This window comes from Equus caballus, chromosome 16, assembly GCF_041296265.1.
Source record: "Equus caballus isolate H_3958 breed thoroughbred chromosome 16, TB-T2T, whole genome shotgun sequence".
Classification (NCBI taxonomy): Eukaryota; Metazoa; Chordata; class Mammalia; order Perissodactyla; family Equidae; genus Equus; species Equus caballus.
In genome coordinates this window covers 87,541,423-87,568,557 of record NC_091699.1, presented here as the reverse complement: position 1 = coordinate 87,568,557, position 27,135 = coordinate 87,541,423, and the positions used below count along the sequence as shown (strand labels likewise).

General features: G+C 37.0%; 1 protein-coding gene across 27 annotated transcripts in view; it reads left to right on the top strand.

Annotated features, from left to right (window-relative positions):
- Nucleotides 1-27,135, top strand: part of TFDP2 (transcription factor Dp-2) — a 179,420-nt gene that overhangs the window by 52,477 nt on the left and 99,808 nt on the right. For 5 of the 27 annotated variants that reach the window (XM_070238243.1, XM_023621038.2, XM_023621037.2 and 2 more), the window contains exon 4: nucleotides 20,316-20,384. The exons of 17 other annotated variants lie outside the window; for them this stretch is intronic. In XM_070238243.1, the coding sequence (XP_070094344.1) occupies nucleotides 20,316-20,384 (69 nt within the window). Of the gene's footprint in view, nucleotides 1-14,607; nucleotides 14,751-20,315; nucleotides 20,385-27,135 lie in introns of those variants that run through there. 5 more of the 27 variants (XM_070238244.1, XM_070238252.1, XM_070238245.1 and 2 more) reach the window with 2 other exon arrangements.

The following is a 27,135-nucleotide window of genomic DNA, read 5'->3' as shown; positions in this document are numbered from 1 at the left end:
GGTTGAAACAATATAATGTCTGGGATTGTCTTCAAAATAATCCACTGGGGGAAGAAGAGTAAAGTGGGTGGAATTATAGATAAAACAAAATTGTCTATGAGTTGGTTAATTGTTTAAACTGGGTGATAGCTATGTGAAGTTTCATCATTCCTTTCTTCTTTTGTATATGTTTGCAATTTTCCATTTTAAAAGGTAGGAACAAAATTTATGCCATTACAATACAAATAGCTATGAGAGAAAGAAACATCAGCTTCCTCAAAGGGTGTATGTCTAAGGTAGGCTATGTACTCTGGAGAGAAGGCTAGAGAAGTCTGTGTTTCAGTACAGTGGTTCCCCTCAGCCAAGGTTTCTCTTTCCACGGTTTCAGTTACCCATAGTCAACTGCTGTCCGAAAATATTAGATGGAAAGTGTGAGAAATAAACAGTTCATAAGTTTTAAATTGTGTGCTATTCTGAGTAGCATGATGAAATCTCATGCTGTCCCGCTCCCTCCCACCTGGGACATGAATCATCCCTTTGTCCAGTGTATATGCTACCTGCCCCTTAGTCACTTAGTAGCATCTCCGTTCTCAGATTGACTGTCACAGTATTGCAGTGCTTGTGTTCAAGTAACCCTTATTTTACTTAATAATGGCCCCAAAATGCAAGAGTAGTGATACTGGCAATTCACATATGCCAAAGAGAAGACAGAAATTGCTTCCTTTAAGTTAAAAGGTGAAAGTTCTCGATTTAATAAGGAAAGGAAAAAAATTGTATGCTGAGGTTTTTAAAATCTATGGTAACTTTTATAACGGTGTATTGTTAAAATTGTTCTATTTTATTATTAGTTATTGTTGTTAATCTCTTACTGTGTCTAATTTATAAATTAAACTTTATCATAGGTATGTATGTATAGGAAAAAACATAGTGTATATAGAATTTGGTACTATCTGCAGTTTCAGGCATCCACTGGGGGTCTTGGAACATATCCCTCACTGCTAGGGGGAACTACTGTATAAAAATGTCTAGCTTAATAATAAAAATAGTCTGTAGAATTATTCTAAGAATTTAAATATGTCTTGTGAAGCAATGAAAGAGATACTTCAAGCCTTGGTGCTTCTCAATTTTTTTCTAATTTTTATTGTGGTAGAATACACATAACATAAAAGTTATCACTTTAACCTTATTTATTTATTTTTTTTTGGTGAGGAAGGTTGGCCCTGAGCTAACATCTGTTGCCAGTCTTCCTCTTTTTGCCTGAGGAGGATTGTCGCCAAGCTAACATCTGTCCCAGTCTTCCTCTATTTTCTATGTGGGGCACCACCGTAGCATGGCTAGATGAGTGGTGTGTAGGTCCGTGCCTGGCATCCAAACCCATGAACCCTGGGCTATCGAAGTGAAGCACATGAACTTAACTACTACGCCACTGGGCTGGCCCCCACTTTAACCGGTTTTAATTGTGTAGTTCAGTGGGATTAAGTACATTCATATTGTGCAACCATCACCACCATCCATTTCCGTAACTCTTTTCATCTTACAAAACTAAAGCTCTACACCCATTAAACAGTAACTCCCCATTGCCTCCTCCTCTAAGCCCCTGGCAGCACCATTCTACTCTCAGTCTCTATGATTTTGACGACTCTAGATACCTCATATAAGTAGAATCATACAGTATTTGTCTCTTGTGACTGGCTTATTTCACTTGGCATAATGACCTTAAGGTTCATCTATGTTGTAGCATGGGTCAGAATTTCCTTCCTTTTTGGGGCTAAACACTATTCCATCGTATGTATCTACCACACTTTGCTTATCCGTTCATCTGTTGGTGTACCCATGGGTTGCTTCCCTGTTTTAGCTAATGTCAATAATGTTGCTGTGAACATGGGAGTACAAATACCTTTTCAAGACCCTGCTTTCAATTCTTTGGGGTATATACCAGAAGTGGAATTGCTGGGTCATGTGGGAATCCTATTTTTAATTTTTTGAGGAATTGCCATTATGATTTCCACAGTAGAATGTACTATTTGACATTCCTACCAACAGTGCCCAAGGTTTCCAGTTTCTCCACATCCTTGCCAACACTGGTTATTTTCTGTTTTCTTTTTAATAGTCTTCATCCTAATGAGTGTGCGGTGGTATCTCAGTGTGGTTTTTATTTGCATTTCCCTACTGATTAGTAATGTTGAGCGTCTTTTCATGTGCATATGGCTATTTGTATATCTTCTTTGGAGAAATGACTACTGAAGTCCTTTATGCTTCTCATTTTTTTTTTTTTTCACATGATGGCATACATAGAAGATGATAACATTTATTGGGTGCACTAGGGCTAAACAGAGGAGGCTTAAGGTCAGGAGTAAGCTAGCTAGGAGCTCCACCCGCCCCAGGCCACTCCTGGCTGCCCCAAAGATCTGAGGAGATCAGTGTCTTAGGACACCCACAGCCTACTCACAGCACACAGTTGGGGATCTCTGCTCTAATCTAATGTAATAGTCAGGTCAGGAGAAGGAACTGGGAACCACAAGCTTGGCAGATATGGAGAACTATCATATTTAGTAGGGAATAATGGTGATGCAATGATCTTGAAAATAAGAAGGGAGAGGATACCAAGTCATAAAGTGGAGGAGTGACATAGAAAAAAAGCCTTCAAAAGACAGAATATGAAGCAAGAGAATGAGGGTTTAGGTGAGAGAGGTTGTCTTTGATGGTAGGCGAGGCATCTGAAGGGTAGGAAAGATAGTCATGAACGTCAGCCCTGAGTGTATGTTAATAATACAAGTAAAGGGGGCCGGCCCTGTGGCCAAGTGGTTGGGTTTGTGCGCTCTGCTTTGGTGGCCCAGGGTTTTGCTGGTTCGAGTCCTGGGCGTGGACATGGCACTGCTCATTAAGCCATGTTGAGGCAGCGTCCCACATGCCACAAGTAGAGGGACCCACAACTAGAAATGCAGAACTATGTACTCGGGGTCTTTGGGAGAAAAAGGAAAAATAAAATCTTTAAAAAAAATATGAGTAAAGTTTAGTTATAGAGTATAACCTTCTCAATTTGTTTAACTTTATGAAACAAATGGAGAAGAGGGAGACAGAATCGTTTAAGAGGCAAGAACTAGAGAAGCTGGTTTAGAAGCATCTTTTGTGTAAAAAGAAAATTGTTACTCTTCTTTGAGCTGTTGGCTGGTGGCAGCAGAAGGAACCAAGATTAAGAGAACCAACAGGATTTGGAAAAGAGATTTCTTTTAATTATTTTTTAAATTGATGAAAATCAGTTAATATTTATTATAGGCCCAATATGGGAATTGTATTGGAAGTAAGATGTAGAAAAGTATTTTACTTAATTGAAATGATGATGTAGCAATGATACTGTAAGGATTTTGAAAATTAGAAAAAAAATTTCTACCACCCTAACATAACCTTTTTGTTTTTGTATATTATTTTTTATTAATTGTTCATAGACTTATGTTTTATAGTTACAAAGCTAGTACACATATAATTTTCTTTTCTGCTTTTTTGACCAAATGCAAAGTACACTTTCCATATTTTGACAGTCTTCATAAATACTATTCTTAGAGCTTCATACTATTTCATTGCATTTCTGAATCATAATTTATTAAACATTTCCCCATTTTCTTATTGCTGGATATGTAAGTCTTTTTTTTGTTGGTGGTTTTATATATGTGATGTGTGTATGTTTATATACATGATATATATAAATACACATACATAGGCATATCTGTATCTATACAGTGATGATGTTGGACATCCAATCAGTTTCTTTAGTCAGCTAAGTTTTTGTTTCTTTAGATTTACTTTCTTAAGATAAATACTCTGAATTATAGTAACTGGGTCTTTTCCTGGCTTAAAACCTGTTAAACAACTTCTATTTATATTAGAATAAAGTCCCAAACTCCTTACCTACTTTACGTCCCTGCATATGTTTTTGTTCTTATTTCTGTCACTCTTATTTGTACCCACTGTGCTTCAGCCACACTAATATTTTTGAGGGGAAGCTGTTTGGCAGTATCTATGAGAAAATTTTAAAATGTTGATTTCTTTTGGCCATGTTATTAGGCTTTTAGGAGTCTGTGTTAGGAAGTAATCTTAAATATAAAAAGACAAACCGTAATTCTTTTATCTTGGTTTTTAGCATTTGACTATGATGTGCCTAGATGTGGTTTTCTTTGTATTTATTCTGCTTGTGGTTCACTGAACTTCTAAAGTTACGTCTTTCACCAAATTTGTGAAAGTTTTGGCTTTTGTATCTGCAAGTTTTTTTCTCTCTCTTGTTTTGCTCTCCTTTTGGAACTCCAATTGCATGTATTTTAGATCTTTTGATATTGCTATATGAGTCCTGAGGTTTTTAAAATTTTTTTCCCTACCCTTTTTCCTCTGTATTCTTCATGTTGGAAATTTTCTATTAATCTAACTTAAAGTTGACATTTTTCTGTTATTACCATTCTGCTGTTTATCTTATCCAATGAATTTTTAATTTTAGATATTGCATTTTTCAGTTCTAGAATTTCCATTTGGTTCTCTTTCTTTACTGAAAATTTCTGTCTTTTTGTTCATTATCAGACTATTTTCCTTTACATCCTAAGTGTAGTTATAGTAGCTGCTTTAAAATTCTTCTCTGTTGGTTCCAACATCTGAGTCATCTCAGGGTCAAATTCATTGATTGCCTTTTACCTAGAGAATGGGTCATGTTCTTCTATTTTTTCTTATGTCAAGTAATTTTGAACATATCCTGGACATTGCAAATATGTTGTAAAGACTGGACTTCTTTATATTCTCCCAAAGAGTGTTGTTCTTTTTGTGTTAGTAGGCACTTAACTTCATTGGATTCTAACTGCAAACTATGTCTTCCTTGTGATGGAGCGGCAACTCGAACCTCAATTTAGTAAAAAATTTTTTAGCCTTAGCTGGGATTCTTAAAATCTGCCCCATGTATGTGTGGTTCAGGAGTCAGTCAAAGATTTAGACACAGTTTATGCACAGAATCTGGGGTTTCCCCTGTCTGAGTCTCTCCTTCTTCCAGTTTCCCCCCTTTATAGCAATCATGTTTATCCCAAACTCTGTTATTTAGTTCTTCAAGCCAGTAAGACTGTGTTTTCTGTGGGAGTTTTAGCGCCTTGCATAGCATAGACTGGTGCCTCCCTTCTGGCTAAATGCCATAGAAAATGGGAAACTCACCTGGCTAAACAAGTACAACTCTGTTGGTATCTTTCTTTTGCTTTGAGATAGTTATTTTTTATGTTTTATCCAGAATTTAGAGTTGTTATCCGCTAGAGTGTTGGTTCAGTAGGAACTAAATGGTTATACTAGAAGCAGAACTAGAAAGTGCTTTTAAAAAGACATTTATTGTGGTACCATTTATTGCTGATCCTAAAGTGTAGATGGAAATGTAAGGGTCCCAGAATAGCCAAAACGATCTTGAAAAAGGAGAAAAAAATTAGAGGACACGTTTTCTGATTTCAAAACTTGCTATAAAGTGAGTTAAAAAGACTGTCACTACCATAAGGACAAGTACACAGATCAACAGCGTAGTATTGAAGGTCCAGAAATAAACCCACATTTATGGTCAACTGATTTTTGACAAGGGTACCAAGACAATTCATTGGAATAAGAATAGTCTTCTCAAAAAATGGTACTGGGACAACAGATATCCACATGTAAAACAGTAAGTTGGACTCCTGTCTCTCACTATATACAAAAATTAACTCAAACCAATCAAAGACCAAAATGTAAGAGCTAAAACTATAAAACTCTTAAAAGAAAACATAGGCACAAATCTTCAATGGTTTTCTTAGATAAGACACCAAAAGTAAAACAGCAAAATAAAAAATGAATAAATTGGACTTAAAATTTAAAACGTTTGTGCTTTAAAGGACACTATATTAGTTCGTATTGCCATAACAAAATGCCATAGACTGGGTGGCTTAAGCAACAGAAATTTATTTCTTACAGTTCTGGAGGCTGGGAAGTCCAATTTAAAGTGCTGGCCCATTCGGTTCCTGGTGAGAGCTCTTTTCCAGACTACTGCCTCCTTCTTGTGTCTTCACATGAAAGAAAGAGAGGGAGCAAGCTCTCTGGTGTCTCTTCTTGTAAGGGCATGAATCCCATCAGGATGGCCCCACCCTCATGGCCGCATCTAGCCCTAATTACTTCTCAAAGGCCCCCTTTTGAAGTATCTTCAACATACGAAGTTTGAGAGGACACATTCAGTCCATAACAGACACTGTCAAGAAAGTGAAAAAAACCCCCACAGAATGGGAGAAAATATTTGCAAATTATATATCTGATAAAGGACAAGCATCCAGAATATATAAAGAACTCTTGCAATTCCATAATTTAAAAAGGTAAATACTCAATTTAAAATAAGGCTAAGGATTTGAAGAAGATATTCAATTGGATAATATATGTGTGAAAACATGCTCAACATCATTAGTAATCAAGGAAATGCAAATCAAAACCACAATGGGATATCACTTTGCCCCATTAGCCTGGCTAGAATAAAAAAGACAGATAATAATAAGTAATGGGGAGAATATGAAGAAATAAAAACCTGCATATATTGCTAACGGAAATGTATAATGATGCAGCTGCTTTAGTAAACATTCTGGCTGTTCCTCCAACAGTTAAACATAAGAGTTACCATATGACCCAGCAGTTCCACTCCTAGGACTGTACCCGGGAGAACGGAAAACATATATCCTTACAAAAACTTCTACATAAATGTTTCTAGCAGCAGTATTCATAATAGCCAAAAAGTGGAAACAACCCAAATGTCCATCAGTGGATGAATGGATAAACGAAAGGTGATCTATCTATACAACAAACTGTTTACATCAGTGTGAAATGGCTGCACCATTTTATGTTCCTACCAACAGTGCACAGAGTTACAATTTCTCCACATCCTCGCCAACGCTTTTTTTATAGCCATCGTAGTAGGTATGAAGTGATGTCTCATTGTGGTTTTGATTTGCATTTCCCTAATGACTAGTGATCTTGAACATATTGTCATATACTTATTTGCCGTTTATTATCTTTTTTAAAGAAATCTATGCAAGTCCTTTGCCCATTTTTGAATTGGATTGTTTGTTTTTTGGAGTTGAGTTTTAGGAATTCTTTATGTATTCTGGATATTAATCCCTTATGAGATAAATGGTTTGCAAATATTTTCTCCCATACAGTAGGTTGTCCTTTCACTTTCTTATTGGTATCCTTTAATGTGCAAAAGTTCTTTATTTTGATGAAATCCAATTCTTTTGTGGCCTATGCTTTTGGTGTCATATCCATTAAACGGTTGCTAGATCTAGTGTCATGAAGATTTTTCCCAATGTTTTCTTCTAAGAATTTTATAGTTTTAGCTTTTAAGCTTAAGTCTTTGATCCATTTTGAGTTAATTTTTTTTTTCCTTTTTCTCCCCAAAGCCCCCCAGTACATAGTTGTATATTCTTCGTTGTGGGTCCTTCTAGTTGTAGCATGTGGGACGCTGCCTCAGCATGGTTTGATGAGCAGTGCCATGTCCGCGCCCAGGATTCGAACCAACGAAACACTGGGCCGCCTGCAGCGGAGCGCACAGACTTAACCACTTGGCCACGGGGCCAGCCCCCATTTTGAGTTAATTTTTGTAAATGATGTAAGATAAAGTTCGAACTGGCGTATGGATATCTAGTTTTCCCAACACCATTTGTTGAAAAGACTGTCCTTTTCCCATTGAGTGGTCTTGGCACCCTTGTCCAAAATCAATTGGCCATATGTGTGAAGGTTTAATTCTGGGCTTTTTATTCTATTCCATTGGTGTATATGTCTCTCCATATGTCAGTATCATAATGTTTTGATTAGTGTTGTTTTTTTGTTTTTTTTTTTTTTTTTAAAGATTTTATTTTTTCCTTTTTCTCCCCAAAGCCCCCCGGTACATAGTTGTGTATTCTTCGTTGTGGGTTCCTCTAGTTGTGGCATGTGGGACGCTGCCATGTGGGACGCTGCCTCAGCGTGGTCTGACGAGCAGTGCCATGTCCGCGCCCAGGATTCGAACCGACGAAACACTGGGCCGCCTGCAGTGGAGCGCGCGAACTTAACCACTCGGCCACGGGGCCAGCCCCTTGATTAGTGTTGTTTTGTACTAAGTTTCAAAGTTGAGAAGTGTGAGTCCTCCAACTTTATTCTTCTTTTTCAAGATTATTTTGGCTGTTTGGGACCCATGCAATTCTGCATGAATTTGAGGATCAGCTTTTCCATTTCTGTGAAAAAGTCTTAGAATTTTGATAGAGATTGGATTGAGTCTGTAGGTCACTTTGGTTTTATTGACATCTTAACAATGCTAAGTCTTCCTATTCATGAACATATTCCATTTATTTAGATCTTCTTTACTTTCACCATTTCTTTTTGAAATAATGAAAATCTTTAAAAAATAGGTAGTGGTGATGGCTATATATCTTTGTGACTATACTGGAAATCACTGAATTGTACACTTTAAAGGTGAAGTTTGGGGTATGTGAATTATACCTTGATTTAAAAAAAGAAAAAGACCAACCACTTTCTTCAACTTGATGTCTACGTCCAGCGCTGATTTCTTTTCCCCCCGTTACTAGATTTCTTGAAAGAAACTCTACACTTACAATCCCATTCTCAACTTTCATTCACTCCTCTGCCCAATAATCTGGCTTTAGACTCACTAGTCCACTGAAACTGCCCTTGGTCTCTGTCTTCTTTTTGTTTTTTGTTTATCAGCATTTGGCACCATTAACCTGCCCTTTTTTTAAAAATAAACTTTTAATTTTAGTGCAATTTTAGGTTTACAGAAAAATTATAAATATTGTATAGTGTTCTCATAAACCCCTCACTCAGTTTCCTCTACTGTTAACATCCTACATTAGTCTTGTAAAGTTTTTACAATTAATGAGCCAATATTGATACATTATAACTAACAGAAGTCCATACTTTATTCACATTTCCTTAGTTTTTAGCTAATATCCTCTTTATTGTCCAGGAAGGCATTCAGGATACCACATTACATTTTATCATCGTGCATCCTTAGTCTCCTTTTGACTGTGATAATGTGACAGACTTGCTGTGTTTTTTGATAACTTGACAGTTTTGAGGCGTCCTGGTCAGGTATTTTGTAGAATGTCCCTCAATTGGGAGTTTTCTGATGTTTTTTTCATGATCGAGGTTATGTGTTTTTGAGAGAAAGACCACAGAGACAAAGTGCCATTTTCATCGCAGCATATCTAGGGTGCATACTACACCTTGACTCATCATTGTTAATGTGAGCCTTGATCGGTCGGCTGAGGTAGTGCTTCTCACGTTTGCCTACTGTAAAGTGGCTCTTTACCCGCTCCCTCTTTCCATACCATAGTCTTTGGAAGGAAGTCAGTATGTGGAGCCCACATTGAAGAAGTGGAGAGTTTGCTCTGCCTCCTTAAGAGGGCCAGTATCTATATAATTTGCTTGGGATTCTTTTGCACCCTAGATTTGTCTCTCCTCTCCTATTTACTTATTTATTTATTTAGTCAGTCCTTATATCAGTATGGACTCATGGATATTTAGTTTATACTCTGGGTTATAGTTCAATACTACTTTGTTTTTTGGCTCAAATTGTTAGACCTGTGGTCATTGGGAGCTTTCAGTTGATTGTCTGTGTCCCTTTGAGACATCCCCCTCATTGTGGGGTGTTTTCTTTGAGCCTCTCCTTACTTTGTAGCATTACAAGATGTCTGGGCTCATTTTATGTATTTCCTGCTCACTCCTCAGATCAGAAATTTTTTGAAAGGGTCCTGATTCCTTTTAATGGGGAAAGTTATTAGAAACCAAGATCTCGGTGCTGGGTGAGCTCATTGCTACTGGGTGGTGTCTTTCTTTTTGAACCACTGTTTTCCTTTGTGTCTGTGATACCAGACTTTTTAGGTCTTTCACAGAAGGCAGTACAGTGTAGCACTTATGAACAAGAGCCCTGGAGGACCAGGGTGTGATCTTCCTTGCACTTCTTACACCCGACTAAATGTGTAAACCTGAGCAAGTTGATTTCTCTAAGCCAAAATATCTACATCTGTAGTGATGCAGATAATAATAGTAAGTTGCTCGTAGAGTGTGTAAAAATTAAATAAGGTAGTGCACATAAAATCACTGAGACAGCATCTCGCATGTAGTGAGCATTCGTTAAGTGCCTACTTCTTTTCTTCCTGTTAATATTTTCATCTTCCTTTTTCGCTGTTTACTTTCAGTCTATTCTCCTAGTTTTTCCTCTCTTTGTCTTCTTAATGTTAGTGTTCCATGGGGTTTTATCTTTGTTATGTTTTCTTTTCACCTTGTACATTCTCCCCAGGCAATTTCATCTATTCTCACTGCTTTAGTTATCATCTGCTTTGTATATGGATGATTCTCAAATCTGTACCTTTGGCCCAAACCTTTGGCTTGAGTTTTTGAATATCCAACTGCTTATTGGACACCTTCATTTAAATAACTTATATGCATCTCAGACTCAATCTGTCCAGAATTAAAGTGATTATTTCACCATCTCGAAACCTGCTCTCCCCTTTTCCTTATCTTACTGAATGGTGGTACCATCCACCCTTTGCCCAAACTAGAAAGTGAGGCATCATCTTTGACTCCTTTCTCTTTCTCTTTCTCCTCTCAATCAAATCACTTATAAGACTTGTTGATTCCACCTCCTAAATCTCTCAGTCTCCCTACCCATTTCCTTTGTCTCCATTGCTGCCATCTTAGTTCAGACTGCTGTGAACCATTTCCTGGATTCCTGCAGCTGTTCTACTTCCAGATTTCTTTCTTTCTGCTTCATTCACTGTACTATAGCCACATACTTTTTCTCAAACACAAATCTGAACAGTCTTTCCATGTTAAAAAAACATTTTAATAGTTCCTTATTGCCCTCAAGATAAAGTCCAAACTCCAATTTAAAAGATCCTTCATGATACGGTTCTTGCTTTCATCTTTAGCCTTATCTCAGACACCTATGCTTCTGCCTTCTCTCTCTCTCTCTCTGCCTTTCTGTATGCTTTTCTCTGTACCTGGAATGCCGTGCCTTCCTAACACTGTCTTCTACTCCACTCCTCATATGTGTACATTTCATCTGGCTAATTTCTGATCCTTACATCTAAGTTTAAGTCTTATTTCCACTTGGCCCATAATCCCCTAGTGCTCTCTCCTTATCCCTATTGTAGCATTTATCACACTGTACTTTAATTACTGGTTTACTTATTGGTCCCCTCCTGACTCCATGAAGTCAGAGACTTTGTCTTATTCATCATTGTATCTCCAGGACAGGTATTTCAACGTATCTATCCCATAGTATCTGTCCCAAACTGGGAACTTTGTTGAAAGAATGTGTGTCCTGTCTTCTATCTATAGTTCCTTTGGCCACTGGGCAAATTCCTATTTACTGTTTAAAATCTAGCTGAGCACGAATTCCTCTGTACCTCCTCATTACTATGCCTCCTCATGTTAACCTTTGGACCCTGTACATACTTTATTATTGTCCTTATCACATTATATCGTATTTCTTTATATGATTGTCCTTTTACCAGACTATGAACACTTGAGGGCAGGGTCCTTTTTAATTTTGTCGTCAGAGTCTAGTGTGGTGTCTAGCACAGTTCTCTGCACTCAGTAAATGCTGAACTGCGAGAGCTTGTGTTGCCGTAGCATTCCCAGACTCTAAGAGTTGGAGGTTTAAAAGTTACATAATTAATTAAAATAAAAACAAGGCTGAAGGTAATTATATTCAGTCATAACAAGGGGAGTAGTAGAGGGTTTAAAAGCATTTGAATATTTGTATATCCTTGTCATAAATTCTTGTAATTATACATTAAGAAAAATAAAAGATAAGAATACTGTAACTGAGGGCTTCATTATCTATGGTGTTGAAAGCCCAGCAGAACCTTTGGTGAAAGTCAGGGATTCCTCAATTATCTGAGAGGCACAAGCTGTTGGGTGGGCTGTACTTTTGGGTATTTCTGGCATGTGGAAAGAGGCCATACTTGCCTGCAAGCTACATGCAGCCCTCTGGGAGCCTGCCTCCTCAGCAGCTGGGGGAGAGTTTTACTTAACGGGATGTGGTGTTCACGTCCTTGCAGGTAGATGGGGTCTGCCATGTGTCCTCCACTTGTTCCTTTATATCCTCAGCAGAGCAGTTCCACTTTATCAGCCCATTCTTTGCTTGCACGCCAAATTTAAAGTATGCCTAAGTTATACTGACTACTGCTTCTCCACAGTCCAAGATACTGCAATAGCCTTTGGCTGTTAAAGTTACAATTCAGTAACTCAGAAGACCGAATATCACTGAATAGTCAAACAGACTCCTTTGAAGGCAGAACTATTGGAAATGATGAGAGAAAGCTGTGATGGGAAGAAAAGGGAATGAAGACTCTTAAGAGGATATAGTTCCAACACAGAAAAAGTTGTTTTGGAAGTAAAAATATATTCAAAATTATTAAGTCTAAGAAAGATTGAAAATAAGAAAAGGCCGAAGATGTAGTGTGAGCAGTGTAACAATATTGATATCAAATAAAATATACTAAAAGCCTGAAAACATTAAAAGGACAAAGGAGAATATTGAATAGTGAAAAAAGGAACAATAAAACCAACAATCCAATTTTTAGAAAATGGGCAAAACTTATGAATAAACAGCTCACAGAAGAAAATATTAATGGTAATTTAAAATTACACTGAGTAGGGGCTGGCCTGGTGTCATAGTGGTTAACTTCACGTGCTCTGCTTCAGCAGCCTGGGGTTTGTGGGTCCAGATCCTGGATGCAGACCTACACACCACTCCTCAAGCCATGCTGTGGCGGGGGTCCCACATAAAAAATAGAGGAAGATGGGCACAGATGTTAGCTCAGGGCCAGTCTTCCTCAGCAAAAAGAGGAAGATTGGCAACAGATGTTAGCTCAGAGCCAATTTTCCTCACCAAAAAAAGAAAGAAAGAAGGAAAGAAAAAGAAAATTTACATGATAGCATTGTTCACTTTATAAGACTGGCAAGTAATAATAAGTTTGATAAAACACTGTTGTCAAGGGTGTGGGGGGTAGCATGTGCTTTCTTATACTGCTGATAGGAGCATAAGTTAGTACAACCTTTATGGGAAGCAATTTCACAATATCTATTAACATTCACTTTTCCTATGGCCTAGCAGTCCCAATTTTAGGAATTTATTGTACTGATACGCTTGTAAATTTAGAAAATAAAGCTTAGCTTTGCAGTATTGTATGTAATAACAAAATATTTGAAAGAGTGTAAATCTATCAGTAAGATCTGGTTAAATTATGTTCAATACTTAGAATACTATGCAGATGTAAAATTGGGAGTGAGAAACCTATCTACAAAGACACGTTCTTAAGTTTACAAAAGAAAAGTGCAGAACAACATGCTGAGAATATAACCATTTTTTTAAAAGGAAGTGAGCAATAACAACATACATACACATACTTATTCATGTGTTTTTTGTAAGGATATGCAAAGACTCTGGACATTAGTTATCTGGTAGTAGAGAAAAAACAGTATCTTTCACAGAGAAGTTTTTAATTTTAATAAAGTCTAATTATCAATTTTTTCTTTCATGCATCACGCTTTTGGTGTTGTATCTAAAACGTCATTGCCAAACCCAAGGTCACTTAGATTTTCTCCTAGGAGTTTTGTGGTTTACATTTAGGTCTGCAGTCCATTTTGAGTTAATTTTTTGACAGGTGTAAGGTATGTGTCTAGATTCATTTTTTTTTTGCATGTGGATGTCTAGTTGTTCCAGCTTCTTTTGTTCAAAAGACTATCCTTTCTCCATTGAATAACCTTTGCTCCTTTGTTAAAGGTGAATCGAATATATTTGTGTAGGTGCATTTCTGGGCTCTTTATTCTGTTCCATTGATCTGTGTTCCTATTCTTTTGCTGATACCACACTGTCTTTATTAATGTAGACTTACGGTAAGTCTTGAAGTTGGGCAGTGCCGGCCCTCCAACCCTTCTTCAATATTGTGTTGGCTGTTCTGAGTCTTTTACCTTTCCATGTAAATTTTAGAATCAGTTTGTTGATATCCACCAAATAACTTACTAGGATTTTGATTGAGATTTCGTTGAATCTGTACGTAAAGTTGGGAATAAGTGACATCTTTAACAATATTGATTCTTCCTACCCACAAACATAGAATGGCTCTCCATTAATTAGATCTTTGATTTCTTTCATCCGAGTTTTGTCGTCTTCCACATAGAGATCTTATACATATTTACTGGATATACTTAAGTGTTTCATTTTTTTGACGCTAATGTAAGTAGCTTTGTGTTTTTAGTTTCAAATGCCAATTATTCGTTGCTAGTTTATAAGAAAGCAGTTGACTTTTATGTTTTAACCTTGTATCCTGCAACTTTGCTATAATTATGCTTATTAGTTCCAGGAGTATTTTTTATTGTAAATGGTATTTTTAATTTCAATTTCCAGTTGTTCTTTGCTAGTATGTAGACATACAATTGGGTTTTGTACTTTGGTCTTGTAGCTGGTTACTTTCTGAACTCTTTCCTAGATTCCTTAGGAGTTTTTACAAATACTGTCACATCATTTGTGAATAAAGACAGTTTTACTTATTCCTTTCCAATTTATATTTCTTTTCCTTTCCTGTTGTCACTGATTAGGACTTCCAGTTCAAGTTTAAAGCGAAATGGTGAGAGCAGACATCCTTGCCTTGTTCCTGATCTTAGGAGGGAAGCATCAAGTCTTTTACTGTTAGGCGTGATGTTAGCGGTAGAGTTTTCACAGCAGCCCTTTGTCTGGTTGAGTAAGTTTCCCTTCTATTCTTGGTTTTCTGAGAGTTTTGATCATAAATGGTTGTTGGATTTTGTTAAATGTTTTTTCTTTACCTATTGCAATGATTATATGTTGGAGTATTTTTAGCCCATGAATATGGTGAATTACATTGATTGATTTTTACATGCCAAACCAACGTTTATTCCCTGGATAAACAGCACCTAATTATGAGAGAAGCTCAAATTCTCCATTTAGACAGTATTGTTGGTTAGAGCGTGTTTTGTACTGTTTTGAATCCTTTATAATCTAGAGATTCTGGGACCCCTAAGTAGCAGCAGGGAACCAGCTGAGGTTGGATTACATACGTTTATGTGGAACCAGTTGTTTCAGATTTTGTAACGTTTTTCAACAGATCTTCACAGCCTGGGAACAGGAATGAAGGAAGCATTTTGTGGGCAAGGAGGTAGGAACAGAAGGAATTTAGAGTTCTACCAAAAGTGTTGCTGGAATGGCTCCTTGTAGGGACTATAAGAATTTCTGCCAAGAAGGGGATGTGAGAACTTTACTTTCTTGATGAGAAATTTAAGAGGAGTTGGAAAGGTGAAAGGGTAGGGAATTGGTGTTAGAGATTTTCAGGTTTTGAAATCTTAAAAAATAGAGTAGTCTATATATTTTAGAGTTGTACCTTTAATTAAAAAGGCTACTAACATTTGCCCGTATTATTTTCTTTGGATTTTACTTCACAAATTTAAGCCGTGAAATGCCTAGTAAGTTTTTGTTTTGTTTTATGTTACTTTGAACAGTAGGTATAAGTGACAGTTGGTTGCTATTTCTATAAAAATTCTTTGGCAGCCTTCTAAATCTGAGGTCATATTAGGGTGAGTTTGGCTTCTCTTACTGTGCTAGGCTTAGTAAGAGATTGTATTTTAATTAACACAGTGAATGGTTCTGGCTTTGCCTTTTGAATCTGGGTTTGGTTTCAGGATATTTAAAAATATCTTAATGCTCTGAAAGTAGACAACTATCCCATGCTACAAATAGTTGTATTAACCTGTTCGTTCCAGCAGCTTGCTTTTCCTGAAGGACCTGCACCATCTGCTCTTTTTTCTCTTTTGTATTTTTCCTGTGTTTACCTACAAGATGTTTTATTTAAGTATGAGTGTTTGGTCTACCATATTAAATAGTTAAATATTAGAATTAAATAATTACCTTTTATGAATAAAATTTAAGGAGTTCCTGATTTAAAGCAAAAAATAAAGGAAAAATTAAAATGTTTTTAAATAGACTTTGGTTACCACGTCTTTTATCTTCCTGTTAACTGCTTTCACAATGTATTTGTGGTTAGGCAGAATTACATAACTTTGCTCTGTGTTTTGATTGTGTGTTGTAGATTTAGAAATAGTTTTTTGTTTTGTTTTGTTTTTTTGCTTTTTTGTGAGGAAGATTGGCCCTGACCTAACGTCTGTTGCCAATCGTCCTGTTTTTTTTGCTCGAGGAAGATTGTCACTGAGCTAACATCTGTGCCAAGCTTCCTCTATTTTATGTGGGACACCACCACAGCGTGGCTTGACGAGCAGTACTAGGTCTGCACCCGGGATTTGAACCTACGAACCCTGGGCTGCCAAAGCGGAGTGTGCAAACTTAACCACTACACCACCAGGCTGGCTCACGGAAATAATTTTGATAATGTAGTATGTTATACCTGAGCCACAATAAAATGGCTTTTTTTTGTTTTTTTAATGTAAATTGTTATTCTCTATTCTGATAGTTCATCTAAATTACTTTATTATAAAGAGTATGACATGATGATACCTATTTTTTATAGTTGTTGAAATAACCAGTTACTGTTTCATATGAAAGGGGATAAACTGATCTTCTTTTTGGAGGAAAGGATACTGCAGTCTTGTTTCTGTATTATTACAAAATTAATTTTCAGTGAATCAGTTTGTAACTCAGTTGGCAGGAGTAGAATACTGTTGAGATGAAAAGGTCTTTATTTATGTGATTTCTTATGTGCTTAGTCTTTTGAAAATGGAGTTGATCTAATTGTCTGTTTTTATTTCCTATTCCCATATGGCCCATTGTCTCCTCCTGGAAGAAAACCTTTTCACACCTTTACCTTTGGCCGTCTTGCTTACTCTTGGTCACAGCTATTGGTGCTGGTTAATTTCAAACCCACTGTGTGAAGGGAAGAAGATAATTTTGATTGCCAGTTAGAATTCGTTCTAAAATAAACCTCTTAAATGTTTTCTCTTTTGAATTTCCTTATTTAAATTTGTCTTGTTTATGACCATTATGCAATAAAATTTGCATGCGTTGCCAAACCGAAAAGCCAAATATCCAAAAACATGCTAGAAAGCTGGTTAACAGCTTTATTGCCAACAAAATGTTTTTAAAATTAAATCTACCAATTTCAATTGCAAATGTTTTTATTCAGAAGAGATTAAATTGCCCATTGTGACATTTAACCTGCTTTCTTCTCCTCTTTTTTATAAATCACATAGTGAATAAAAATGGTAGCTGAAATATTCTTTTTTTTTTTTTAAAGATTTTATTTTTTCCTTTTTCTCCCCAAAGCCCCCCAGTACATAGTTGTATATTCTTCGTTGTGGGTCCTTCCAGTTGTGGCATGTGGGACGCTGCCTCAGCGTGGTTTGATGAGCAGTGCCATGTCCGTGCCCAGGACTCGAACCAACGAAACACTGGGCCGCCTGCAGCGGAGCGCGCGAACTTAACCACTCGGCCACGGGGCCAGCCCCTGAAATATTCTTTTTTAAAACTGTATTTGTCTTTAAAAAATAATAGGAAAACTATTAAAAGTTGCTAAAATTTTACTAACTCTATCTTTTTCTTGAGGACTTTTTTATTTACTCTGATGAAAATGCACTGTGTTTTGCTTGATGTTGTAAAGTAAGTTTGATATATTTGAAAAGGGACAGGTTTTGGAACCATAGAAGCACAGCTTCAAATTTCAGCTTTGCCATTTTTATTTACTAGGTCTACAGTCGGTAACATAGAAATTTACTAAATCTCTGTCAGATTTTCACATTCATGTTATGGGAGTAATGATACCTGCCTCATAAAGATTGTATTTTCTCATTTAACCCTATTCTGTAAAGCTTTATGCCTAATACTTAGCATGTAGTAGGTGCTCAAAAAAATATTCTCCTCCCCTTTGCTTGCTTCATTGTTTCTTTGATATTCAAGCCTTTCTTTATCATTGATTAAACTTGCGTGTCTGCAAGTTGCTGATTAAATTATTGAAAAGACCAGCCCGAATACATTTAACTGTAAGCTGTACTTTGAAGTAAAAGGAAATTGCTACCAGGATTTACTTGTAATACAAATTACTTCTTTCATTATCTGTCTGTGAAACTAATTAAATCAAATATTTTATGTGTATCACAGAATAAGCTAGGAACTCTCTTATCATCCTTTGTTCAGTGACATCCTGTGCGTCCCCTTTAGTGAGTCCATTTAGAATCCATTAAAGTATGAAAAATAGCATGGCTGACATTGCAGACATGTAAATCACAAACATAACAGAAGTGGAGCAGAAGATGAAAACGTTTATCTACCAGTAAGGTCCTCCATCTCCCAGATGAGCAAGGTAGCAATTAGAATAATAGTTTGAAAAAAATTATTTATCTTTTTTCCACTTTCTGATTAATAAAGGTGATGTTTTCTTACTATGCCTGGAGGTTTATAATGCTCTAGGCGAGGAGTTCTTAAATTTCAGCGAGCTTCAGAACTGCCTGGAGGGCATGTTCTAAAGATTGCCTCCAAGGGTTCTGACTCAGTAGGTCTGGAGTAGGGTCTGAGAATTTGTATTTCTGACAAGTTTCCAGGTGAACTGATCTTATTGCCCTGGACCACACTTTGAGAACTACTGCTCCAAGGGTATATAGAAGAAGTGGGGATGAAGCAACAGGTAGAATCAGACTGATTTTTTTGCCTAAGAGTTTTCCCTCAATTCAGAAAACTTTTTTTCCCCCGTACCTTCTATGTGTCTCATACTGAGGTGTCATCAAGCTTCACATGTCTTAGACTTTCAGACCATAGATTTTTTGGTTTACTGAGGGACTCTACTGGCTAAGGAGCTCTTTCTAAAAAAAAAAGACTAGTGAAGAAACGAGGAAAGGTCGTCAATTTTGTTGTCTTTCCAAACCTCTGTCTTCATGTCATAGCAATATTTTATCTTTTACTAATTTTAATGCAAAAGCATTGGCTCCTGTAATTCTGCCTTAGGTATCTATCCTAAGGAAGTAAATTTTGAAGTATGATTAGTAAAGACAAAGAGAAATTTATCATAGCATTATTTCTAAGTAGGGAAAACGTAGCTCCTACACAGAATTGTATTACGAGGTGATTTTAAAGTAAATTGCATATGTATGTATGTGATAGCTAATTTTATAGTCAAATTTTGCTTATGGAGAGAAATATTTTAAAGGTAGAAAATGCTTGATATGCAATAATTACTTTATGTAGGGATGTTGCTCAAATTTAAGTAAAACTGTATGTGTTACGTATTCTTAACTATGTGAAGTTTATAGAAAAATGAGGAAATACGTCAAATTACATGTATCTTTAGAAGATGAGATTATGATTGATTGGTGTTCTTTTCTGTATTTTGTAATGTATCCATGAAGGGGTATTAGTCTTATAATGAAAATGTTCATGTTATATATTTATTTGTGTATATATATTTCAAGTTTTAGTCAAAATATGGAGAGAAGAATATATATACAAGTGTATAGCTCAGTGGAGTTGTACAAACCAGCACTCATATCTAGAAGCAGAATGTTACGAGTGCTCCTGAAGCCTGCCTTGTGTCCCCTTCCGAGGGTAATTGCTATCTTGACTTCTAACAGCATAGATTATTTTTATCTGTTTTTATGCTTTATTTATGGAATCATGCAGTACTCGTTCATGACTAGCTTCTCATCCTCAACTTTGTTTGTGAGATTCATCTGTATCTGGTTGTAGTTGATCCTTTCTCATTGCTGTATAATATTCCATTTTATGAATGAACCATAATTTGTTTATTCATTCTAATGTTATTGGGCATTTGGGTAGTTTTCAGTTTTGGGATATTACAATTAGTGATCTCATGAACATTCTAGTCCATGTCCTTTGGTGAACAGGACATTTACCTAGGATTGGAGTGGTTTGGTTAGAGAATACATGTGCTCAGCTTTAGTAAATACTTCCAGATGACTTTTTCCAAAGTGATAATACCAATTTACACTGCCACCATCAGTATATGAAGATTCCCTGTTGCTCACATCCTTGCCAGTACAGTCTTGTGTCACTTCATGATGGAGATAACATTGTGAAAAATGAGTCATTAGGCAATTTCGTTGTTGTATGAACAGCATAGAGTATACTTAACACAAACCTAGATGGTATAGCCCACTATACACCCAGGCTCTATGGTGCTAATCTCACAGGACCACTGTTGTATGGGCAGTCCATCATTGATGGAAAGGTTACGCGGCATGACTGCAATGTCCTGTAATATGACGTCTAACGAGATTTGCTGTGAGTTTCTCAAGTGCACTTTTGTAATTGAATTTTATTTTCCTATTAACTTCAGTTATAAATTTGAAGATATGTTCTCATGTGAAAATCCTTCCGGACACATTTAAATTTTTTGGCAAAACAAGTAAGTTAATAGAGTCTGTTGGCTGTTGTAATCAAGAACATTGCTAGACTCAAATAAAATAATATTTATAAAGTGCTACACTGATTTTTGCGTTACTTTTAGAGCTTTAATAATTTTGAAATGTTCTTAACATCTTGGTTTTCTTTCTGTTTTATCCGCGGATACCTTTATCCCTGACTCTGCATGTGTAGTTCTCAGAATCTATTCCATTCTTCCTATTGCCTGAGTCCTTAGAACAAGGCGGAAAGCACAAAACAATTCAAAAACTCTCCACAAAAAACCAATTGTGTATATAGATAAATTTATAAATATATAATATAATTTATATATATATATAAAATTTTATTAGCCTCGTTGGTGTTTTAAGACAAAGTAGGACTTGTATCTAGCACAACGCTCAATTTGTTGAGTGGATGGAACAATGACAAAATTCTGCTGTCAAGCTTTTTTCTTTTCAGGTTTTCTTATAGCTTCCACTTGTTGTCCCCTCCCCTCCAATTTTGGAACTTTAGTTTAAAAGGGAGTATTTGAGATGAATAAGAGAAAATTGTTATTAGTGAAGTTTTTCAAAGTGAAACTTTCTTTCAAGATAACCCCATAAGGACAAGTCAGAAAGGAGAAAAGTAAATCATGAAATCACTGGAAATATTACACATTTTAGAGATTTTTTTTTTTGTAGTTCTAATGTGGGGGGAATCTATTCAACTTCTCATTAAAATAAAAAAAAGCATTTTCTTTATATTAATTAAGATGTATCAGTGAAATAAGAAATTCTACAATATATATTTGTTACTTATGAACAAAGAGGAGGAAAATAAAAGAACTTCCAAAAAATGAGGAAAGAAAGCTGGAGGCCAAGAGATTAGGAACAATGAAACTGTGTTTGAGTAGCATCTGTTATCCCAGATGATATTAAAGAGTTTTGTGTTGAATGTTTTTTTCTCAACTCTCTTCTACTCTGGATCATAAAATTTTATAGAGTATTGTTTAGTTAGAAAAGACAGCTAATCCTCTAGAAATTGTTGATTATTTTGCTGGCCAGTTTTTAAAGCTTTCCTTGGTTTTTGGTTCCAGATCTTTAAACCTCCCCACGAAGCAAGCCAGTTGTTAAGAAATGTTGGATTCAGTTGTTGGAAAATCTTGAACATGTGTGTTAGAGTGGCTACAGAGAAAATGCATGGGCCTTAGGCCCGAAACTTCAGAGCTTTGTTTAATATGTATATCAGTTTTATATAATTGGTCAAAGCATATATGTAAAACTGCTCCCTAATTCTATGGACAAATAGCTGAATAACTGTACCTTTATTCTGTAAAATCAGCTTCTCAAATTTGAAGATATTCTAGATTTTATTTTTTTGATCACTATGTTCTCTCTTTTAATATCTAAGATTGGTATACCAAGGTAATTTTTAAATGAATTGGATATTTAAAAAATAGAATACTTTAAAATATTAATTTACATAGAAAATTCTAAAAAGTATGGGTTAGATTAGTGAATTATACTATCCGGGAGATGTAATCCTTTTAAGGCAATGTCCTTATCTCAGTTTCTATGAAATTTGAATTGGAAATCTGGTAAGAGAATTGTGACTCTTTTGCAGGCTATAGGGGAGAAGTGACATCTGATATACCTGGAACACAGACCTTAAAGGATTCCGACTATAGACACATCTCAGCTCAGTTAGTATTGAACTGACCTGAAAAATATGTCATAATAGCATGACCTCTGAGATGGTTTGGATAGAAAACTTTATTATAAAGCCAAGGGGGTAGTCAAAGAAAATTTCTAGCATCTCCCTGCAGCCATATTTAGTTCACAGTTATTAACCCCTTCCCTTCCAACTTATCCTGTATTTTTGGAAAAGAAGGGAAATGTCTTTCTCTGAGATTTTTATTTATTATTTATTTTTTGAGGAAGATTAGCCCTGAGCTAACATCTGCTGCCAATCCTCCTCTTTTTGCTGAGGAAGACTGGCCCTGAGCTAACATCCGTGCCCATCTTCCTCTACTTTATATGTGGGACGCCTGCCACAGCATGGCTTGCCAAGCAGTGCCATGTCCGCACTGGGGATCTGAATCAGTGAACCCCGGGCTGCTGAATCGGAACGTGCGCACTTAACTGCTGCACCATTGGGCCGGCCCCTCTGAGATTTTTCTATTCATATTAGATAGTTGGAATGTAATCACTTTAACTCAGACTTAATCTATTGGAATAAAATAATTTCTGGAATTCAGAGCACAACTTCTTTCATGAAAGTACTCTTAGAAATTCTGGATTAGTTGATTAACCACAGTTCACAGCTCTTCAGTTGCACGTTATCCTTAAATTTCAGAAATTCCTTTCTGAATGGGAGAGTCAAAACAAACGACCCAGCAACAAATGATTTCCTTTATTTTATCTTATTTTTTTGAGGAAGATTAGCCCTGAGCTAACTACTGCCAGTCCTCCTCTTTTTGCTGAGGAAGCCTGGCCCTGAGCTAACATCGTGCCCATCTTCCTCTGCTTTATATGTGGGACGCCTACCACAGCATGGCGTGCCCAGCGGCGCCATGTCCGCACCCGGGATCCGAACCGGCCAACCTCAGGCCGCCGAGAAGCGGAACGTGTGAACTTAACCGCTGCGCCACCGGGCCGGCCCCACAAATGATTTTGTTGGTTGAAAAAGCCATATCAGTTCTTAGCACACGTGAAATCAAGCTGAAAGCCATGGCTAATCCAAGATTGGTGTTTTCATAGCTTTGCTAATTTTCTCTATTATTTTGCTTGTATTTCTGTTTTCACACAGTTCTCTCAAATGATTAAGCTGAACTCAGAGAAGTATTTTTTATTTTGCTGTTTTAAAAAGGTCTTATTTTGTTTCAGAAAGGATGCGCTGTCATTAGTAAGCTTTTTGTTATCCTGTGGCGGCCATGGAAATACACCATTCAGATCTCCTTCCGGTGGGAGGCATAATTGACTGACAGTCACAGCTGTGGCCATTCTCGCTGTGAGGCCGCCCACGCTAGTTGCGGCTGCTCTCAGCAATGAGTGGGCATGATGGGGTACTAGTGTAGGCCCGGTCGGGCGGCCGCAGCACTCCGCTAATGGGCAGAGCATTACTTATCTATTGCTGCCTAACAGGTTACCCCAAAACCTAACAGCCTAAAACAACAAACGTTACTATCTCACACAGTTTCTGAGGGTCAGGAGTGGCTTCGCCAGGTGACCCTGCCTGAAGGTCTCTCATGTATTGTAGTCAAGCTGTCGGCCAGGGCTCTGTCGTCTGAGGGCTGGACTGTGGCTGGAGGATCTACTTCCAAGATGGCTTACTAACACGGCTCTGGGCAGCAGCCCTCAGTTCCTTACTGGCTGCTGTCAGGAGCTTTCAGATCCTTGCCACATGGGTGTCTCCATAAGCCAGCCACTAAGACACATTTTCAACTGATATAAATTTGTTGGGGACAAGTAATAATTCAGTTGTCATCTTAGGTATCATTTCCTCTGAGATACTTTTCTAAACATCATTCCCACCTAGGGTTGCCAGATGTAGCAAATGAAAATACAGGACAATATTTGGGACATTCTTGTACTAAAAAAGTATTCACTGTTTATTTGAAATTCAAATGTAACTGGATGTCCTGTAGCTCTCTTTCCACCCTCTCTGGGTTTATTTTGTCCTGGCTATGCTCCTGCGGCACCCTGTGCTATCCCATTTCTGCGTTCCTGGACTATATCTTGTCTATTTAGTTGTCAGTATCTTCTCACTAGGGTGAAACTTCCCTGTGGGCAGGAACTGTGTCTTGTTTATTTTCTTCATGCTAGAGCCCCAGTGCTGAGCACTGTGCCTGACCTTGTGGGTACTCAATAAAAATGTGTGGGCTGTTCAAAAAATGAAAACACTCAGTCGTATAATTGCATGTATTTCTTCTCTCCTCCATCTTTTCTTCCTGTTCATCATCATTATCAGGATGAATGTCAGGGGAATGCTACTGCAGATAAAGGGCTAGGAATTCCAGCATTCAGAAATTTACTTTATCACTTTACATGTAAGCTTTAGTTTCCCTATTAATTGCTGGAGGTGATGCCTGTTTCCTGCCTACCTTAGATGATGTCTGCCTCCTAACTACCTTGAAAGAAAACCAAAAATTATGGAGCCTCCTATTTTCTAGGAACTGTGCTAGCTCAATAATCAGATGCTGAGCTTTTAATATAGTGGTAATAGGTTTTAAGTAGCAGTAAAGACGTGGAGTAAAATAGCTCTGAGTATGAATCTTAACCTTGTCACATACTAATGGTGATTACTTGGGCAGATTACTTAATTGTGTTTCAGAATGTCAGTTTACTCAGCTGTAAAACAAGAATAATAATCTTGTCTCTAAAACAGCTACCTCATAAAGGCTATTGTGAGGATTCACTGATAAAACATGTGCTCTTGCCCAGCAGTATGCCTGTTTTTGGTACATGGTAGGTACCTAGCGAGGCCCTGATGAAGCTTCTTGGTCCTGCCATGATGTAATTCCTTGTTATTCTGCCTTTTGATTTTTGGGCCATCATAATTCTGCCAATTGTAGATTCTCAGTCAAGCACATATACCAAGTATCTGAACCTGTGATTTCTCTCTTACTGAGATGGATTACTATGGCAACACCACATCAGAAGAGTAAAACTAACGTGCTTTATATTAGTCTAAAATAGCTAATTTTCTCCATATGTAATGCCTATTGAATCCTGTTCCCAGTGATAAGAGACTACACTGAAGGATCAAAAATGAATGTTTCTCTGCTTGGTTATCTGCCACAAACCGGTTATCCCTGTGGTAACTTTTCTGATATCTCCTGCTTAAAACCCGAAAGATAAGAAGGCTCTTGAGATCCCATTTTCTCAGTCTGTGGTTCTTCTGAGAAATCAAGTTCAAGTCTAACGTTTGGCCATTTGCTCCCCAGGAGGTTTCTGTTCTTACTGGCCTCATATGTGTTAGAGTTGCTGTTTGTACCACCTCAATGTCCCCGACACTCTCTTTCCTCACTTTACCCAGAGCTTTTCAGTTTAATGGATAAGGAAAGTGAGTCTCATATAGATTAGACTTACCACAGGTCACCCACGTAGGCTTCTGGGGTTTGAACCCAGGTGTCCTGACTCCATTGCAATGTGTGTTCAGCATTCCAGTTGTTTTTCAGACTGGATGAGCGTTATGGAGCTTGTGCATTGATATACAAATGAGGGGCATTGTTATTAGTATTGTGAAGTGCTACACAGAGATACACGATAACCCCTATGGCAGAAGGGTTTGTAGTTGATTTAAAGAGACTAGACACATAAGTTAAATAATGAAAGATAGTAAGTGCCAGTGATTTACATAACCCAAAAAAGCTGCTGAAAATAAGAATTTTTTTAGCCATGTTGAATATTTTTGGCTATTTTATTAATATCATTTGTGTTTGGATTCATGTACTTAGAATGATGCTTTTGAGGTTTATTCGTGTTGTTTTGTGTATCAGTAGTTCTTCTTTATTACTGTCTAGTATTCCATTGTGTGGATGTACCACAATTTGTTTATCCATCCATGAGTTAATGAACATTTATGTTGTTTCCAGTTGTGGAGTATTACGAATAAAGCTGCTATGAACATTCAAATACAAGCTTATGTGTTGATAGAAGTTTTCGTTTCTCTAAGGTAAATCTCTAGGGGTGGAATTGCTGGATCATAGGGTAAGTGTATGTTCAGTTTTATAAGAAATCACCAAACATGTTTCCCAAAGTGTCTGTACAAATTGGTGTTTCCATCAGCTCTGTGTAAGGGTTCTAGTTGCCCTCTGTCCTTGCCAGCACTTGATATGGTCAGTCTTTTTTCATTTTAGTTATTCAAGTGGGTTTGTGTGGTATCTCAGTGTGGTTTTAACTTGCATTTCTCTAATGGCTAATCATGTCGTACATTTTTTCACGTGCTTATTTGCCATCTGCATATCTTTGATGAAGTAACTTTAATTTTTTCCCCATTTTTTAATTCAGTTGTTTGTCTTATTATTATCTTATTCTGGATACAAGTCCTTTATCAGATATATATTTTACAAATATCTTCTCTCAGCCTGTAGCTTGCCTTTTTATTTTCTTAACAGTAACTTTTGAAGAGCAAACCTGTTTTATACTTCAAAGTGCAGTTTATCAATTAAAAAAATAGTTTTTGTTTCTTTATGTCCTCTTTGAGAGATCTTTGCCTAAGCCAAGATTACTAAGGTTTTCTCCCATATTTTTTTTCTCAGAGTTTTATAGTTTTTGCTCTTAAATTTATGCCTGTGATAAGTTTTGAATTAATTTTTGTGTGTGGAGTGTGGTGAGGGATGAGATTTATGTTTCTTGCGTATGAATAACCAGTCATTACAGTGTCATTTATTGGAAAGATTACCCTTTCCCTTAGAGTTGCTTTGTACCTTGGTCAAATATCAATTGCCTGTAAGTTAAGGGCCGGTTTCTAGATTCTGTTCTGTTCCATTGATCTAAATGTTTATCTTCATGTCAGTAACACACTACTTAATGTAGTTCAGTGTTTCTTAAGGGCAGTTTTGCTCCCCCCACCCCCCCCAGGATATTTGGCAGTGTCTGGAGACATTTTTGATTGTTACAACTTGGGGGTGGAGGATCCACTGCTGGTAGGGGTGGAGGCCAGGGATGCTGCTAAACATCCCACAGTGACGGAACAGTTCCCCATAACAGTTATCAATCCGAAATGTCAGAAGTACCAAGGTTGAGAAGCTCTGCTATTGCTCTATATTA